This window comes from Macrobrachium nipponense, chromosome 34 (genome assembly GCF_015104395.2).
Source record: "Macrobrachium nipponense isolate FS-2020 chromosome 34, ASM1510439v2, whole genome shotgun sequence".
NCBI lineage: Eukaryota > Metazoa > Arthropoda > Malacostraca > Decapoda > Palaemonidae > Macrobrachium > Macrobrachium nipponense.
The window spans coordinates 10,641,404-10,661,961 of NC_061095.1; the positions used below are offsets into that span (position 1 = coordinate 10,641,404).

Genomic DNA, 20,558 nt, shown 5'->3' on the forward strand with positions numbered 1-20,558 from the left:
TCGGGATGATAAGAGAGGTCTTAAACAACCTTCAATCACACCAGAATGTGACAATGACCCTAGTAGCGCCATTCTGGCCCAGGAAAGAGTGGTTCCCGGACCTTCTCAACCTGCTGGTGGATTTTCCCAGACTACCACCACAAAATCCATCGCTTCTCAGACAACCCCATTTCAACCGATATCACCAAGGGTTGTCCGCTCTGGACCTGACAGGATTCAGACTGTCAGGAACCTGGTCAGAGCAAAAGGGTTTTCGCGAAGGGCGTCAGAAGCTATTGCTAGCTGCAAAAGAAGCTCTTCTGCCAAGCTCTACCAGTCCAAGTGGAGAGTCTTTAGGTCATGGTTTAGACGACATAGCATCTCTTCTTCTGAGACATCTATAACAGAAATTGCGGAATTTTTGTTATTTCTGAGGGACACCAAGAAGTTGGCCACTTCAACTATTAAAGGATATAGGGCCATGCCATGCTTTCATCGGTTTTCAAGCATAGAGGCCTTGACATTTCGTCAAATCAGGACATTAGTGACCTGATCAGATCCTTTAGTTTCTCCAAGATTTTCAAGCCTGAAGAAGTGGAATGGAACTTGGATGTAGTTTTAAGGTGGCTCAACAGCCCCCAATTCGAACCGTTGAATTCTGCAACCTTGAGGGACGTAACTAGGAAGACACTATTCCTAGTCGCCTTAACCACAGCGGGAAGAGTAAGCGAGTTGCAGGCGATGAGTAAGGAAGTGGGTTTCGCCCAGGGCAATGCAGTTTGCTCTTATGTAACAGACTTTCTTGCTAAAAATGAGGATCCTTCGAATCCTTGGCCCTGTTCTTTCAAGATAAAGAACCTAACGGACTTAGTCGGGTCGGAAGATGAGGAACGTACATTGTGTCTGGTCAGAGCCATCAGACACTACCTGACTAGGACAGAAACTGTGAGAGGAGAGTCGAGCCAACTCTTGTGCTCGGTGAAAGACCCGTCTCGGCCTCTTTCAAAGAATGCAATGTCCTTTTTCCTGAGAAGTTTGATCCGAGAAGCGCATGCCCAAACTTAGGAACATGCTCTTAGGGTGCTGAAAGTGAAGACACATGAGATTCGTGCAGTAGCAATGTCTTTGGCTTTCAGTCAGAATATGTCTCTATCCTCCACTATGCAAACTACATTCTGGAGGTCAAAATCGGTGTTTGCATCGCACTATTTGAAGGAGGTAGAAACTACTTACGAAAACTGCTTTAGACTGGGACCGTTGTCAGTAGCGGGAATGGTGTTGGGAGAGGAAGCATAGGGGCACTCGGTTTTTTACTATCTCCTCGCCTTGAATTTGAGGTTTTTTGAGTTTGTGGGAAGCCTGGGGGTACATATGCCTGAAGTACCCACCAGTTCTTATATCTGGTTAGGGGTACCATATGGTTTTTAGTGTAGGTGATGGTTTTGTCTGGTTTTTATCTGGTCTTTTCGGCCAGGGGCAAGGGCAAATTATTGTTGTTTTTGTCAATCATCGGTGCACTTCCATGATTGCAAAAATCCCACCATTAGTAGGGACGACCCTGGCCTTTACTGCCACGTCTCCTACATGTGATGAGAGCGCCGACCAGTGGCAGTATCTACTTTGTAGCTGCTCTCTCACAAGGTAAGCACTGCAGACGTTATATATAATGTGAGCAAATGACTGTTGTGTTTGTTCATAAAGCTGTCCATATAACCACCTTCCAGGTAATGTGGAGTCAGCTAGTGTAATTGTTTGGTAAGTCACTTATGTGAAAATGATATTTTAATGATAAAATAAGGTTTCACATATACTTACCAAACAATTACACTAGCTGTACGCTTCCTTACCTGGCAGTCGAAAATTCAAATTCCTGGCGGCGGTAAAAGCGCTGCCATTGTTTGTGTAGGTGATACAGATCCCTCCCACTTTCGGGAATACCTGGTACTGCTGAGCTTAGACTTCAATTCGTTGAGCCGCAACGTCCATCTGTGGGGAGGAGGGAGGGCTCTGATTATGTAATTGTTTGGTAAGTATATGTGAAACCTTATTTTATCATTAAAATATCATTTTTGTAAGGTCTGTTCTACATTCATATGTGCTCACAGACTGTACAACTCCTTTACTCCTGCTCTACTGACTAGACCATATAGGATTAGTTTAGAAGTCTTAAATCTTCATCCCAGATAAGTATCATGTACCAGTGGTACTAATGGTACGAAGTTATTGGTGTTAGCTCCATTATTTAGTGACTCCCATCTCAGCATTTTGTATTATGTTGGATAAAATACTATATTTCATGGCATCAAAGATTTTTTGGCTTAAGGGTGTCCTAGTCCCTCTGTCTTTTTTTGATTGGCAAAATGAAATTGAAATTTAAGCATAAATATAAGATCTCTTTATTCTTATCTGTATCTGCATTATTTGTCTAGCAATGTGGAGACAGTAAGTTTTTATGTAAAGTTTAACTTAGCCTCACTAGTTCATGGCTTAATTTGGTGGTCGTTTCATGCTGTTTTGTTGTATTGAAGTAACGTCTTTGGATGGTTCAATATATTTTTATTGTGGTTTTTCAATCCATTTGGAAATGTATTTGTCATAAATAACTTATTAGTTTTGATATGGAGTAAGCTTTTCTGAAAATGGCGTATCAGTGATCTGAGCAACTTAGAGTACAGTACTAAGAAATGTATAAGGCATAAAATGCCTAGCCATTTTTTATCAGAAAATTTTTTTGGATAATAGTGTATTTCAATGCTTCCAAGTACATGAGGAAACAACTGATGCAGTATATTGAGATCGGGTAGAACTGGATATACATAACCTTAACTTCATATCAGTGGTTTAGTAACTTACTTAATATAATAAAGACAGCAGTTCTAATTCCAGACACCAGTTTTTGTTTCCAGACAAGAGAAAACAAAATATCATAATAGCAAATATCAGAAATACATAAAATTTGTGAATTGAATCTTATCCCTTTATTGTATAGCTATTAATTCTGTGTGGGCGTGAGTTTGACAGATTGCAAAAGAAAACTGAGAACTCTCAGTTTTCTATTAATATCTCTTTTCTCTCCATCTGCTTCCCCAACCCCCACCAAGGGACCAATAGTTACAAATGCTCGTAGCCGGTCGGTCTACCACTTTTGTCGGTTCCGATAGAAGACAGACACATTGTTAAATGTACTCGGTTTTCTGTTGTTTTGTTTTTTAATTTTCTTTGAGTTTATTTTGTAATTGATTGGTAAGAGCCTGTGAGGTAGAGTTTTTGTAATAGGCATTACAGTGTCTCCCCCCCCCCATATTTGCGGGGGATGGATATCAGACACCCCCTTGAATAGTTCGAACCAACAAATAGTTAGGACTCCCTCTAAAAATGCTTATATCGGCCTATCTTGAAAGTTCAAAGAACAAATATATACTAAAAGTATCATCCTATATCAAATATACCATTGAATTGGTAATATTAATATCATTTCAAATTCATCTGAAACATTTTACCATTAGAAATATATAAACAGCCAATAACAGAGAGAGAGAGAGAGAGAGAGAGAGAGAGAGAGAGAGAGAGAGAATAACTCCTTATGATATCAAAAGATTGAAATGAACTTCATTAGGCAACACTTCTTTCCCTCCCATAAATACATATATCTTTTCCAGAGAAGAGAGAAGAGAGGGCTGAACAAGTATCTATTTGTCTGTCTATCAATTGTTTTGCTGAGAGAGAGAGAGAGAGAGAGAGAGAGAGAGAGAGAGAGAGAGAGAGAGAGAGAGAGAGTTGTCCTTACAGTATTTAAGAGTGAAATGGAAAGATTATTGTATCTAAAATACTCACATATGAATGTTGTAATTACAGTTATAGTATTATTATTATGCATATTATAGTATTATTATTGGAAACTATTAATAATAAACGTATTACATACATTACCATAAAAATGATCTCATCTCAGTAAGAGAGAGAGAGAGAGAGAGAGAGAGAGAGAGAGAGAGAGAGAGAGAGAGAGAGAGAGAGAGAGAGAGTGAAATTGCATAAAAACCATTAAAATCGTTGACCATTATATGGCACTGTTCCCCTCCCCTGTCACATTACTTGACATATTTGACAGCTTCCCGAGTCCAAGCTTCTCTGGAGTTGAGAGAAGGTAATGAAATGGTTCCTACAAAGAAAGAGGAAGGGAAGAATTTTTATATGAAATTACAGTTATATTATTATTATTATTTTTTGAAAATATTAATAAACACATGCATCTACCATAAAAATTCTCTCGCCTCAGTAAGAGAAAGGAGTTATCCTTACGTAAGTAAAATGGAAAAGTTATTTTTCTCTTTAAAAGACTATCACATACAAATTTTTTAATTACAGTTATTTATTATTATTATTATTATTATTAACTGAAAATATCAATAAACATATTACATACTAGTACCATAAGAATTCTTTCATCTCAGTAAAAGAGAGAGGAGTGTGTGTTTATCTCTCTATTCTCTCAGAAATGTTAATTTATGTACATACACTTCTAACACTTCCAGCGAAACAGAGGGATAGAGTTACCACTATTACATACATATCTTGTGTGGCAAAGAAGAGAGAGAGAGAGTTATCCTTATTTAAAAGAGTGAAATGCATAGATTATTGTATTTCTCTAAAATACTATCACATATGAATTTTGTAATAGTTATATTATTATTATTATTATTATTATTATTATTATTATTATTGAAAGATATTGCTGCATCAGCTGCATTCAACTTGTAAATAGTCTTCTCTATTTTTCTAATAATATCTTTCTCTCTCTGCTTCTACAACTGGCGAGTATTGCGCCGATATTACTCATAAGGAGGAGTCAATTTTGGGGATATTGCTTAAAGTTTACTTATTTGTCACAGTAAATGAACAAACAGATCAATATATACGTAAGTCGATCTATTGGCCAACGTTTCTCTCGGTATCATCCGAGCATGATCACGGCAGTGAGTCGGAGCAGACTGTAGATGTTGTCAGAATCTACTCAATATATAGTAGCATGTCAGCGGGGGGGTCAACCGCTCCTGGGTTTCCATTGGTTGGTGGCGCAGTGCACTCCTGCTATTGGCTGGAGGAAGTTTCCTTCAAGACACTTCTCGTCGTTGAGGTCGCGCCGTTGCAGCCTAGCAGACCGTCGAGGCTGGGGCATGACTTCCCTGGGTGTTGTGTCACGATGGCTCGCATTGTCATTGGCTGCTGGGCTGCTTGTCTCATCTGGTATTCCTTGATTGGGGGTGTTGCTCGGTCTGGTATTAATTGTACTATTGTTTATATTCACAGGTGTTCTTAAGTTGGTGGGGAGGAAAAGCACTTGTTTGAAAGATGGTCTCCTTCCAATATATTATCATTATTATTATTTATTATTGATTAATTAATTATTATTTATTATTATTATTATTATTATTATATTATGTTTTATTTATTATTATTATATTATTATTATTATTTGGAAGTATTAATAAACATATAGTGCATGTACTATAAAAATTCTCTTGTCTCAGTTAAAGAGAGAGAGAGATTACATGAACACTTAGTGACAACAACACAACAGCTCCTCCCCCTCCTGTCACATTACTTGATATATTTGACAGCTTTAGTACCTGGAGTTGAAGACTGCGATTTCCTTCATTCTTGCATAATTTTTTGAATTCATAAACTAAAATCTTACTAATTCACTAAATTCACCATAGTATTTTCTTTAATCAATTGATATTATTGCTGTTTACATTAATATTAGCCCTTTAAGGGGGCCGGCCGGCTAATGCCATTCTTTAAGGACAGGACTGATATTTATACCACTTAATGAGGTGACTTTGTACATCTCCAAACCGCATATGATTTTCGCCTCTGACCTTCGGTTTTGTGAAAATAACCATTTTTCAAATTCTATCTCCTCCCTTGATATTTAATACTAAGACCTGGGATCACTACCATATTTAGACCTAATGTAGACCTCCAATCAAATGAGGAGTTTTTTTTCTAAAAGTAATTTTTTTGCTAGATATGAATTTTTCATTATGGTAAAAAAATAAACCCTATAAATTAGTAAAACAAAACTTATAAAAAAAAGAAAAAAAAATTGGAAAAAAGGGCTTCATTTGATTGTTCTATAACATCTTTCTGAGTTATATACCAAATTCCAATGTTATAGCTTTAAAACTAAGTGAGAAGATAGATTTTGAAGGTCAATAACTAGTTTTGAGATACGGGCGTTCAAAATTTTTCTTCGTATTTTTATAACGACAATGTTAATAAATAATGATTACTATGAATGTATAAACCAAAACTTTTATTTATCATAATGTAATCATAAATGATGATCCCTTTTCTCATATATTGTAGCTTGGAGCACTGCGTCAGGCAAGACAGGGCACTCCTTCCTACGCAACTCTCTCTCTCTCTCCTTCACTAACTCAGGTTATTACAGCAAATTTTCTTCTGTATGTTAGCTAGATGTTTTCCTAGAATTTTCCGGTTTGGCATGATGAAATTCTTGCCGAAACAAAAATAAACAAACTTAAATGCAAGAGAATGTCAGGAGGTGAAATTCAAAGTTGTACTCTCTTTTTACAAAGACAATGTTAATAAATCATGATTATTATAAATTTCATATTCCTTTTTGGGTATTAATAAACCGAAACTATGTTATTTATCATAAATTAAGATCCCTTTGCTCAAAGATCGTAGCCTGGGGGACAGTGTGACGTGTGCTTCAGGCAAGACGGGGGCGTTTACTTACTACGCAACCCTCCCTCTCTCTCTTCACTAACTACGCTAATATCGCATATACTATTATGATATTCTGTAATCATATTAGAGCGAAATTTCTTCGTCTTTATGTTAGCGAGATGTTTTCCTTGTCTTTTCCTCATTGGCATGATGAAATTCTTGCCGAAACATAGATGAACATATGTAAAAGCAAGTGAATGTCAGAGGTGAAACTCGAACGTGTAGACTACTTGAAGTCTGTGCTCGCACTGAGCATGGTTGAACTTGATACTCCCCTCTGCGACCCACGGAATCTCTACAGATGCCATTTCTCACAATTTATTTGACAATAATTATCAAAATTTACGATAACAGAAGAAATATGGCATTTTCTTGTACGGATAAATGTTTTAGGCGTATTGAGTTATGTTTACTAATTACCCTGTAACTACGAAAGTAAGAGGAATTTTGACGAAATATTTCGTATACGTAATCTCAATTGCCATATGAAGCTCCATGAACTTTTTCACGACTTTGCATTTTTAGCTCTATACCCCCATATATAGGGGTTCCGGCCGGCCCCCTTAACGCCGATTGGACGTATTAAACGTCGACGAAAATTGTCTGTCGGGTGCCAATTGGACGTATGGTACATCAACGAAAAAAGTTTGTTTAAAAATTCGCGGAAAAATAGTTATAGGCCTACTAGGCAAAAAATGTTGAATCACACACCTTAGAGGATGCTGGGAGCTCACGGATCAAGGCGTTGCTTTGTTTACAATCGTTACCCAGGCGTGCAAGCGTGAATTTCTTTCTTCTCGCACTGTAAAGCATCAGCGACACATCTTAGAAATTATTTCGTCACTTTGACATAATTTTTGCACCATTTTATATCAGTCATTACATAAAGTTTTATATATGAAAATGTGCACAATTTCATGTAGAATACAACTAAAAACAACTCATGGTTATAGCTTTTATCAGTTTTGAAATATTTTCATATAAATAATGCTAAGTGCCAAAATTTCAACCTTCGGTCAACTTTGACTCTACCGAAATGGTCGAAAAACACAATTGTAAGCTAAAACTCTTATATTCTAGTAATATTCAATCATTTACCTTCATTTTGCAACTAATTGGAAGTCTCTAGCACAATATTTCGATTTATGGTGAATTTATGAAAAAAAAAAAATTTTTTTCCTTACGTCCGCGCGGTAACTCTTCCGAAAAAATCTTAAATTTTTTCGTCAGATTGTCATAATGCTTGCACCATTTTAAATTAGCCGCTATATAAAGTTTTATATATGGAAATGTGCGCAATTTCATGTAGAATACAACGAAAAACAACCCATGGTTGTAGCTTTTATCAGTTTTGAGATATTTTCATATAAATAACGATAAGTGCCAAAATATCAACCTTCAGTCAACTTTGACTCGACCGAAATGGTCAAAAAATGCAATTGTAAGCTAAAACTCATATATTCTAGTAATATTCAATCATTTACCTTTATTTTGCAACAAATTGGAAGTCTCTAGCACAATATTTTGATTTATGGTGAATTTATGAAAAAAAATTTTCCTTACGTCCACGCAGTAACTTCCGAAAAAATCATAAATTTTTTCGTCCGATTGTCGTAATGTTTGCACCATTTTAAATTAGCCGTTACATAAAGTTTTATATATGAAAATGTGTGCAATTTCATGTAGAATGCAACAAAAAACAACCCATGGTTGTAGCTTTTATCAGTTTTGAAATATTTTCATATAAATAACAATAAATAGAAAAAATATCAACCTTCGTTCAACTTTAATTCAACCGAAATGGTCGAAAACTGCAATTGTAAGCTACAACACTTACAGTCTGGTAATATTCAATCAATTACCTTCATAATGCAACAAACAGGAAGTCTCTAGCACAATATTTTGATTTATGGTGAATTTTTGAAAACAGTTTTTTTTATGTCTGCGCGTTACGAATTCATGCATCATTTTGTGATAATATTTTCTCTGTGTTGCCTTGATTGTTTTACAATGTGTTATATACCAAAATGATTGCAATTTAGTGTATAATACAACAACAAAAATTATCTCATTAGCTTTAACCGTTTTGCTCACTGCGCGATTTGTATACAATTATATATGAAAAAAAATTTTCGTGCTGTCATATATCACAATATTTATATATGATAATATTTTTTGTCATTTCTGATGGTTGCATACTAAGCTTCAGGCAATGACAAAAAAAGGAGCCAAAAATGAACTCTTAATCTTAAAAACTAAGCATGCTGTGATTTTTTGAAAAAAACATTTTTTCAGCTTCGGTGCTCACTCGCGAATGCCGCCGGCATACAGGAGACAATTTTTAAAATACCGCTTTGGTGTTTAAGGGTTAATAATTGAAAATAGTAAATCTTTTATTTACCATACAAAGAACATACATCTCTGTAAGAGAGAGAATTATATTATTTTATTGTGTGATATCATTTAATCTTATTAATCTGCTTGTGGTCTGGATGGCTCAATTGGAATTAGAGGAGTTTTTGTTAGACAAAACTATACCAGTGTTCTCTGACAACTCAACTACCCTGTCTTATGTTAAGAAACAGGGAGGTGTAAAGTCAGCCAGTCTTATTCTGTTGTTTTCAAGAGTTCTTTTATTGACAGAGATGAGAAGAGTGAAGTTAGTTCTTTAGTTGGTTCTGAGAAAGATGACTGTACTATCAGATTTGCCAAGTCAGAAAAACCAAATTCTTCCCACATAAGAAATCTTGAATATAAAAGTGTGCAAGCAACTGTGAAGATTACGGTGGAAGCCCAGTGTTGGATCTTTTTGTCACCTCCAAAAACCATTGTCTTTCATTATATCGTTTCTCCTACTTGGATCCTCAAGCATTAAGAGTAGTTCTGATGCTGACTGACTGGAGAGATATGGAAGTTTAAACCTTTCCCTTCTTTGCTTGTCACCAGTTTCCGCTTATCTTTTGTCACCAGTGTTCACTTATCTTCAAGGGAGATTCAACCAAATCTCATGTACTTCTTTCCTTTGGGGTTATTTCTTCAGTTACTTTCAAGAATTCTATGGTCTCATGACAGACATCTGGACTTCAGTGGCTTACCAATGGAATAAAGGAACCTTAGACCTCATGGTATGGGTCATGTAATAATTTGTATGTTTCCTCAAGATGAACAGAACACTTGCCACTAATCTCCATGTACGTACTATCTTCCAGGGAATTCAGCCAGGCTATCTATGGATTTCCTTACCTGGGCTAATTCCTTCATTAACATTCAAGAATGTTAGTCACCCAGAATATTGATGGTAAATCATGGTTGTATTCAGGCCTCATTGTAGCAGTTTCTAGCCCTGTTAAGACTTTTGACATACACAGAGGTCTTCTAAATAATAAGACATTATTGCATTAGCCACCCAAGTCACTGCCACAAGTAACTGGACTTCCTCAGCCTTTGCACTTGAAGCTAATCAAATGAAGTTCATTGACAGAATCTGTAATGTGAGAGTTACTTTAGGTGTTATGGGATGATGGTTTTGGGTGTATTTTTATTTGAAATATTAAATTGTTTTAGTGTGGTAATTTAGGGTATGGTTTTATTTTCACTATCAAATTAAGCAGTGAAATATTAAAATAGACAGTTATAAGCTATTTATTTAAGAGGTATGGGTATTTGGCAGTTATAAGCCTTTTTAGAGGGGATTTTTGCGTTTCCGTGGCAGGTTCTGGAACCTATTCCCACGAAAAGTAGGGGAGCACTGTACACCAAAAATTGCTTACCTTCAGAGAAAATTGGGTTAACATCATTAGCCAAGTGCCATAAACTAAAGATTCTGATCCTGAGAATAGTGTTTGATGCTCAAGGGTGCCTTTTCTTTTACCCAACAAATAGTGAAATCCATGCCTTTTCTAGCAATGGAATCCGTATAGGGTCAGTCAAAATTTTGACTTTTTATGCAGTCCAAATTTTACTAGGAGGAATCGGAACTTATGATTTTATTACAAACAAGTAATTTCTTTCTCATTCTCAGATTTAATTATCTTTTCGGGAGATATAGAATAAAACATTCTAATATGTTCATTCTGTGTGTAACTCCATTTCAAAAGCTACCTCTGTAGAACTTTCAGTATCATATACCTTGATATCTACTGCACTCAGAACCATAAATATTTTAATAGATTACAGTACAGTATCTTGATTAGACCTTAGATACATGAACTACTTTCACTTGCATGACTTTTTCCCTTTTATGTGAAATGTTTGAGAGTTTGCACAGATGCAAAAAGGCTATTTTGTTCATGAAACTTACCTGTCAGATATATATATAGCTGTATTTTCTGAAGTCCGACAGAATTTAAAAAACTTCCGACACATGCAGTGGTCGGCCAGGTGGTTAGTACCCATTCCCGCCGCTGGGAGGCGGGTATCAGGAACCATTCCCATTTTCTATTCATAATTTTTCTGTCGCCGGTGCTGAAAACACCTGTTTTCTGTACCTCCGTCTTAGGATTTTGGAAACTTCATTGCCGCTAAGTATCCTAATTGTCTTTTGATGTTATGTTTACTTGGGATTTGTGGCTAGGCATACGCTATCTTAAATTGATTTGAATTTGATTCATTTTTGCATAAGATATCTGAATCTAGTTAGGCTAGTTTCAGAGTGGGTTGTCTGCAAAGATAGGGTGTGGCTACCGAAAGCTTCGGTAGATCCGCACTTGGTATGCACGAGGGGTATGGGTCTTGCTTCTTTGTTGAGATTTGTCATGTAAGGAGTGTGAGACTTTGTCTATTCCGTAAGGAAGACGTATGATTCGTATGTACGCAATTAATCAGTAAACATGTCTAATTCCGTAAGGAAAAAATATGATTCGTATGTACGCAATTAATCAGTAAACAACAGTCAGGGTAGTGAACCTGCTAACCTTCCTGTAGACTTTATTTTGCCTTTTAACCTACCCTATAGTATGGCCTACGGGTTATGAATATGTCTGCGAGAGGTGATCGCTCTCCTTCATTGTTGTGAAGAGTGCTACTTCTGTTATTGTTACTCCTAACCCTGTAATGTTGCCTTCGGGCCCTAAAACAGTGTCGTTAGAGGTTACTGCCCTTTCTCTTATACTCTTTCGATTCGTAACTTAGAATCGAAAGTGCTTGCTTTAGAGAGCAATAGTGAAGTGGCTAAGTGCAGTGACAGTGCCCCTTGTGTAGTGGAGGGTGCGTCAGATCGGCCTTATAACGCCTCTAGGTCTAGACCTCTGTCGGACTCCCAGGACCACAGGGAAGAGGGCATGTCGAAAGCCGCAGGAGGTTACGAGGAACCCCCACCGATCTGGCGTGCCTTCGGCAGTTTCTGATGAAAATCCCCAGACTGCCAAAGTTCGTGCACGTGCACGAATCCTGAAGGATTGCTTCTCGTCCTCCGAGGCGTTCCTCCCCGCGCAAGGGTTGGAGCTCTCGGAAGGACTCGCGCCCTCTAAGAAGCTTTAGAGAAGAGGACGCTTCACGTCCTCTCTCTCGTCAGGAGGGAACGTCAGATCCGCCCCATAACGCCTCTAGGCCTGGACCTCTGTCGGACTCCCAGGACCAGGGAGAGGGCATGTCGAAAGCCGAAGGAGGGTTACGGGGAACCCACATCGATCTGGCGTCCCTTCGGTAGGACTCGCGCCCTCTAAATAGAAGCTTTATAGAAGAGGACGCTTCACGTCCCCTCTCTCTCTCTCGTTATGCATTTCAGTGAGAAGTAAGAAGGCGAACGTCGCCTGATCACGTGTACGTCTTTCCACCGAGAAATATGAAAAGAAGGCAGTTTCTCTCGCTTGTTTTGACGCCTGTCAGGAGCGTGACGCTTTTCTGCACGCTTCTTTTGACGCTCGGCTTGAACGGGACGCTCGGATGGACGCCAGGCGCGCACCAGTGGACGCCGAGCGTCGCTCGCCAGTAGGAGCCGGAGAGTGCGTGCCAGGACGCGAAGCGCCTCGCAAATGGACGCCGAGCGATGGTTTGACGTGCCAGCGCACACCAGGTTTGTCTCCTGGCTGAACGTTTCTGTTGAACTCTTCAAGCTCTTGTTAAGATTTGAGCCCTCAAGAATGTGAAGTAAGCAGTGCTTCGGAGGAAGCTTAAAGTGAACAGACAACTTCGTCTTCGAAACCCAGCAAGACCTCAGGTTTCGTGAATTCAAGAGGTCTCTGTCAATATTTTATTGCTTTTCGCAAAGGTGGATGGAGTTAAGAAAGCTCAAGGGAAGATCTCGTTTTCTCTACCGCAGTCAAGACTTTGCGATAAGGCAGTTACGGGTTATGTAAAGGCTCGACGTCTCGGCGACGTTCAGTAGGATTCTTGCAAAGGCATTCATCAAAAGGACGCTCTTCAGGAAAGCGCAAGACAGGACCTCCTTTGCCATACTGCCAATAAATTTTAAGCTTTAGCAGGCATTAGTTGTGATACGGGAGAGGAAGCTGGTTGGAGAGTTTCTTCCTCTTCCCAGGATAATTTTGCAAGCTTTTTAGCCCATCTGAAAGGGTTTTTCAGATGATAGATTTTGTCAGTTTCTAGTCGGGACTACGCTGCCGAATTGAACATCGTCGTTCTACCTGCCGTAAGCCCTGTCTCTTAACAGGATTCTTGCCCCCTTCCTCGTTTGAGACGGGAATCGGAAAAATAAAATGCTCGACTTCCTGGATTACGTTTTGTCAATTCAGTGACTTTCCCCCATTGACAATATACTATCGTTTTGTCAAGTAAGTGGGCGTATCCCCTCATTGACAAAATATCTCTTTGTCCCGTAAATGGGTTAGTTCTCATTGACAACCATCTCTTTAACTTGATATTGCGTAAACGAATAAGCTCTTATTGACAAGATTCGGAAGAGCTCTCATTTGTCATTCGCAGACTCGTACAAGAAATAGACTTGTAGACTACGTCAATGAACGCTTATGTCCAATAACATAAGAAGCTTGAGCTGTCTGCTTCGATTCTATAAGTTATGTTCATGAAACTTGCCTGTCAGATATGTATGTAGCTGTATTTCCGAATTCAGCTATATATATGTCTGCCAGGTAAGTATGAACAAACCTTATTGTGATATAATAAAAATATTTTGCCGTTGCGTTATTTTACTACTGGTTTGGGTTCAAGTCATACACGCTTGCTGTAGTTACCTCTTTCGGTATGGCAACCGAGAGGTCTATTGTCTTATTTTAAGGACATTTAATCGTTACTCCCTGCAGCCTTCCAGGAGTTTCCGATTTATCTTTTACCGTTGTATGGTAGTGTTCTGACGACACAAACGCATCTATATATTTAGCGTTTTCTGTTTCGCTTAAATATACCAGCTTGAGAGTCTCTTTTTGCTCAAAAAATAACGGACCTATTTCTTCGTAGAATAGGGTAGCTGGCAACCCAGACATAAAGTTAAGAGACGACGTTCGTAAGCTGCTGGCTGCTGCTGTGCCTGACTCAGGCTGACTGTCAGTGTCCAACCGAGGCCAGTAACAGATCGTGCGCTGTCATGCGCGGTAGGTTACGTCTCTCTCTCCTACGGGATTGACTGACTAACCGTATCTCTGTGCTGGCGGTTACGTCTCTCCTGCGGGATTGACTGACTAACTGTATCTCTGTCCTACAATCACGGACTTTAGCCTAAGATTGAGGGGATTTCTTACGTGAATGAATAAACGTTGCATTCGTTTTGCCTTACTATGTTCAACAGAGTTATCTCTTTATCCTTTCGGTGCTCGTTACCGCACGGTATAGAACTACGAGTCTACCGCAACATTGCACTTTTATATGCTCTCCTGCTTAGGCAAAGCGCAGCCTTATTAGGGAAGTAAGCATACTCGGGGAGGGAATGGATGAGCTTGCTGGGGACCATTTCCTTACTGAAGAAGTTTGTTTCCCCGAATAGACTGCAATTCAGACCACAGTTTTTTCCTACCGGGAAAACTGAATATTATTCAAGATCTAGGAATGATTCTGAAGATCTCTCAGTGCGTCATGATAGAAAGAAGATGCCGGACATCTGGATAGGGTTTCAGATGTCCTGGATCTTAATCTGAAAGAAGTAAATGCAAGTCGGTCGTCCCTCCAGTCCTCGAAACGAGTTTTTGGAACCAGTGGTCCACATCAACTCTGAAATTCCACAGCTCTCTCATATCTTAAGAAGTATCTTCTCTCGGTCCCTGCTCGAGTTTACGAGAAAGAGCCTATTATAACAACAGGCGTAGAATGTAACGATCCTCTAGAGGTTCGTTACAGGATTGCAAAAGTCCGTACGAATCGTCTCGATCGACGGCAGCAACTTTTGACTTTCGAGTGGAATCTTTCTTTAGAAGCAAGTTGAGAGTTGTGGAGACCTTAGGGACGCCCTTTCATTCTTCTCTTCGATAGGTTGAGGACGAAGAGGCTTCTTCTCTGCTCCCTTTTTCTCGATCCGGGATCGGTACCATTAAACGCCATCCTATGGTATTAAACGGGGATGGATGTTTAGTCTCTTTTTTTCCCCTTTTTCAATCGCTTAGGAAATGTAACAAGAGGATTTATGACGTCACAGGGAGCGACAATGACGCTGATCGCCCCATGTTGGCCTTCAGGATCCTGGATTCACAGAGGTCACATCCTTCCTAGTTCACTTTCCTAGGACCTTTTCCGAGAGAGTCTGTCTACTCTAACTCGAAAGGTACCTATAACCTCTCCGCTCTGAGTCTGACAACGTTCAGACTATCGAGATGTTGACAGGAATAAGATTACCGTCTTCCATTTCCGTCTGAAGAATGGGATAAGCTGGCAGTCACAACTATTAAAGAATACGCAAATATGTTGTTGACGGCTTTTGGGCTCAGAGATTTGCGTCTGTCAAACAACAAAGACCCTTCACGATCTTTGATTCTGTGGAATCTCGAAACTCGCTCACCATCTACTTTTTGTCTCACCTGTTTTCTCGGAGTCAGACACTCCCGCGAGATCAGGCGACATATAGTAGCCCTGAGTTTCTTGTTGACGAAGTCGGTTGCGTTTATACACCCCCGATGATCGTGTAACATGAGACCAGGTTGGACTGTCAGGCATTCTTCCTTCGGGACTGAATCGCCTTTTTGCTCCTTGCTCCTTTCTCCTGGCACCAGAAGCTCGAGTCAGGAGTTGATTCGCTGACGACGTTGGGTTGCGTTGATACACCCCCAAGGTTTGCTTAGATTGAATCGCCCAGGCAGTCCAGACACTCATCCTTCAGCGAATAGTGCCTTATGGTCTTCAGGGTACAGCCTTGCTGTCCTTGATTCGTCTGACTGGTCAACTGGTCGGTCACCTGACTTTAGTACAGACGGACTGACTGTGCATGTCCAGATCGAAGCTTTCAATATGGAACTTAGACGTAGTCTAAAGTTCTTGATGTCAAAGCATTCGAACCTCTCCTACCTGTTAACTTCTTGCATGTGATCAGGAAGGCCTTCTTCTAACCACCCTAGATACGACAAAGAGGGTTAGTGAGATTTTAAGCCATCGTCACAAGTTTTGGCTTTAGAGAACACAAGGCGGTGTGCTCTCTAAGCCTTTCGTTGTGGCCTAAGAATGGAAACCCGTTTTGTCCTTGGGCCAGGAGCTTGGAAGCAAGGATGGCACAAGTTAGTGGGCAGGAGCCAGAGAGAGTCCTGTGCCCTGTCAGGTCTCTCAAGTTTTATCTACATAAAACTCAAGAAAGTCGAAGTCATTCGGGCAATCTGCTGTGTTCCGAAAAAGACCAAACTTGCCCATATCGAAGAACACCCTGGCTTTAGTGTTAAGGAGTTCTTTCAAAAATGCTCCTTCATTGTGTTTTGCACAAAGATTTGAAATCTTTTTATCTGAAATGCTCACGAGGTGAGGGCGCGGCCTCGGAAGCATTTCAACAGAGCATGTCACTCAGCAACATCCTGAGTACCATGTTTTAGCGAAGCAACTCTGTGTTCACTTCACACTCCCTGCGAGATGTGAAGATGGCATATGAGATCTGCTGCTCGCTAGGGCCATACGGTGTCTGCAGGACACAATCTTGGGGGCAAGAAGTACCACTCATCCTATCCTGTAGAAAATGGTTAGGAAGAGCTCTTAATTGAGTTGTTGAGTCGCCGACAACAGCGACTTCTTAACTCTTAAGCCTTAGTTAACACACCTTAACTTTGGCTAGGTTGGTCAGGTGGTGATATATATTTATATATATATATATTTATTTTACTTCTTAGCCCTCATGGTATGGTCAATATGGTCTAGTCACATTGTGGTCACGCCCCCGTTGACAGATCATCTGGAGTGCACCAGCTTTATAGGTCTCTACCTCGCTGGCAACTCTAGTAAAGCAGAAGCAGACTTGGGTGACAGTAATCACGAAGTCGGCTATGCTAACAGGTGGAACCAAGATGTAAATCATCTGCATGCATTTGTTTCCCAAAATCCTTCTATTCTGTCCCTTCCCACCTCCAACGGTGGGATTCAGCTATATATATATCTGACAGGTAAGTTTCATGAACAAAATGATATTGTTATGATACAATAAAGTTTGTTCATACTTACCTGGCAGATATATATAATCAAGTACCCACCCACCTCCCCTCAGGGGACAGTGGAAATAAAAATTATGAATAGAAAATGGGAATGGTTCCTGATACCCGCCTCCCAGCGGCGGGAATGGGTACTAACCACCTGGCCGACCACTGCGTGTGTCGGAAGTTTTTTAAATTCTGTCGGACTTCAGAAAATACAGCTATATATATATCTGCCAGGTAAGTATGAACAAACTTTATTGTATCATAACAATATCATATTTAAGTGATTAGTGTGTGTGTATATAGGAGTTAATTTGTTTTGTTGAAAAATATATTTGCTTAATTGTTGAATAGTGATATTTGTCAGTATGTTTGCTAAAAGTTTAAAGAACACACTTGCATTTAGAGTGTATTCATGTTTCACTGATTTTTCATACTTTCAGGAGATTATAAAACTTTGTCCAGATGATCCATTAGTTATTACATATGCAGAGGACCTTCTTGATAAAGGTATTTATAAAAAAAGTTTTCATTTTACTACTGTAAACATTGTTATAAAGATTATTTAGTATTTGTAAGGATGTTTCATTTTTAGGTAAGGTGAATTTTATGAACAATTTTAAAAGGTATTTATTGTCTGTGATGTTAATACCAAGAACTCAGTGGTAAAGGTTGTATTATTAATAGAAAAATAAAATCACAAGACATTCCAAAACAAAAAAAATTGGTTTGCTGCACATAGCGTATACCAAGAATATAAGAAGACTATCTTAATATGAATTTATATTTATATTTTTTATAACAAACTCATCAATTTACAGTAGCCTGTCCTGTGCATCAGCACAACCATTAGACATGCTCTAAGAAGAATAACACAGCCTCTGGCTGGGTATATGTCAAAGACCCTCAGTGCTCCTGGTGACAGTGAAGTCATTCTCTGGGTTTTATCATAAGTTCTTTAATTTACAACAGACTGTGTCAATGTGTAGGTGGAATGCTCTTGACGCAGAAGCTTAACTGAAAAAAAAAATTGCACTGGGATAAGCAAACTTCTGAAATGTGAGTGAAAAGAAAATCAGAATATCTGAATGATAATGAAGGTCTCGGTTGAACTTGCCATGGCTAGTCAGTTTATAATTGTGTCATACTAGGCCAAGGATAGAGCTTAAGGGCTACTTCCCCAGAGTGCTTGCTCATGAAAAAATAGACTAGGAGGATGAGGATTATGGAGTTCCTCCCTTCATAAGGGCTGAAACAACCACAGGGGCCAATGGAATATATATTCTATGACTTACGGGTTAAATTTTGAAGATAGAAATGGAAGAATATTGATGTCGGTGTTTAAAAATCAAAATTAATAAGATTAGTATTTAATGAGGACTATGAAAAACTATCACATTCATTTTGGAGTGAGGATAAAATAAGACCCTTTTCTTATTTATAACTTGTTATAAATTGTTAAGTCTTTGGAAATTGTTACATACACTAAATCCCTAAGTTTTGGGGAATAAAACTAAATCAAATTTATGCAAGGGATATGTTTTTGCAGAAATTTGATATAGTTTTATTCTCCTTGATGATGACAGTAGCCCTCATAAAGCTTAAGGATTTTAAGTGTGTTTTGTCCTGATTTATAGTTCAGATTATGTCAAATTTTTTTTGTATTGTATATGTAATTTTAATGTTTTTTTCTTTCAATTTTCTGTAATAACTTCACAATTATAATGATAAAAACTATAGTCAAACTCATCCTTTTTGGCCAGTAAGGCATTGGTCGAGTATACCGAGGATTTTCCCCACCGTTGCCACGTCTACCCAGGAACTTCCGCCCCACCTCTTTCTTTCTCTCTTTCTCTCTCTCTCTCAGACTGATCTTTGTTATTTTGACTTTGTTTCCACACCACCATGGAGGTAAAAGTCAAGGCGCATTTTTTCTTTATAGAGGTCTCCCCAGTAGGCCTAATCCTCTCCTTGCTGTTTAATCAGGAGATTCGTCGTCTGAGCTGTCCTCGATGTTAATGATGAATGACTATAAATCGCTCAACTGCTATATCTTGCTTTGCATCTTGTTCTTGAAGTTTCTCAGTGCGTTTTATTGCCTGCATCCAGTTTTCTGCTGTCACAGTGTTTAAAGCATCTTTGACTAAATGCTCAAGTTCAGCAATTTTGAATGTATTTCTCTTGGATATGTAAGTTTTTACTTGCGCCCATATAAGCTCTATTGGGTTGTATTAACAGTGGTATAGGGGTAGTTGTACTTTATGTCCTGCTTCTGAAGCAACTGTGTCAATCACGTAAGTGTTCTTTCCATTATTCATTTTTATTGTGAGTTCAGAGAGCTCCACTTTCAGCATGTTGTCACGTAGATATGCACCCTTCTTAATAAGCCAGTCCTTTATTGCTTCCTTTCTCCAAGATTTTGTCGGGTTTTTTCAAGCACCATCGAGTGGTATGATGCGTTGTCCATCACAATTACAGACTTCAGGGGGATGTTGGGTAACAACTGGGTTTTAAACCATTGCTTGAAAACTGCAGCATTCATCTGCTTGTGATAATCACCATAATTTTTTGCTTGGAAAAATAATTCGGCATTCTCAACAAAGCCTTCTTTCGTTCCTGCATGAAGAATGATGAGGCGATTTCCTTTTCCCGTAATGGGCTTGACTCCTGTTGCTTGTTTGGAGGCCGTGTCAGTCCAACACTTTGCAACAGTGTAATTTTGATTGACCCAGGTTTCGTCAAGAAAAACAAAGTTTTCTGACTTGCTGCATCTCTCTCAAAAATCTTGTGCTAGCAACAGCAACATCATTTTGTTCCATAGGGAATTTACAGCCATCAACTTGAGGAAATCGGAAGCCAGTCTGCAACAGGAATCTTCGAAGTGATTCAATGCTACCTTTGTAAGATATTTTCTTCTTCAGCTCTTCCGTGACTTTGTTGAGAGTAGGGATTTCACTTCTTTCGTAAAATGCCAATATGTACAGTTCTTCTTAGGATACACTTATCAAAGTCGTCAAAATTAGTAACCGTTGCAGGCTGAGTTTTTGTTGGTGAGTGGAAGACAAGTTTCTTGTGTTCAGCTTCTAACCCCCCATTTTTGGTTTGCTTTGCTGCAAATCCACTTGCTTTGGTGGCTTTGGCTGTCCGAGCAAGGGATTGAGTGAATGGTAACAAAGGTGCACCGCTGGCCTTTTCATCTAAAAAGTACAGATTTACATTGTAAATTATTTCCTTTGCTTGACTATGCAGGCGGGGGCGGCAAGGAGTGGGAGATGTATCCATGTTGGGTCAGTGACTCAGTGACACAGAATGACC

General features: G+C 39.0%; 1 protein-coding gene across 3 annotated transcripts in view; it reads left to right on the plus strand.

Moving 5' to 3' along the window:
- The window catches only part of LOC135207901 (uncharacterized), a 223,490-nt gene that overhangs the window by 175,278 nt on the left and 27,654 nt on the right, over positions 1-20,558 (plus strand). For all 3 annotated transcript variants that reach the window (XM_064239820.1, XM_064239821.1, XM_064239822.1), the window contains one exon: positions 17,687-17,753. In XM_064239820.1, coding sequence (XP_064095890.1) covers positions 17,687-17,753 — 67 coding nt within the window. The remainder of the gene's footprint in view (positions 1-17,686; positions 17,754-20,558) is intronic.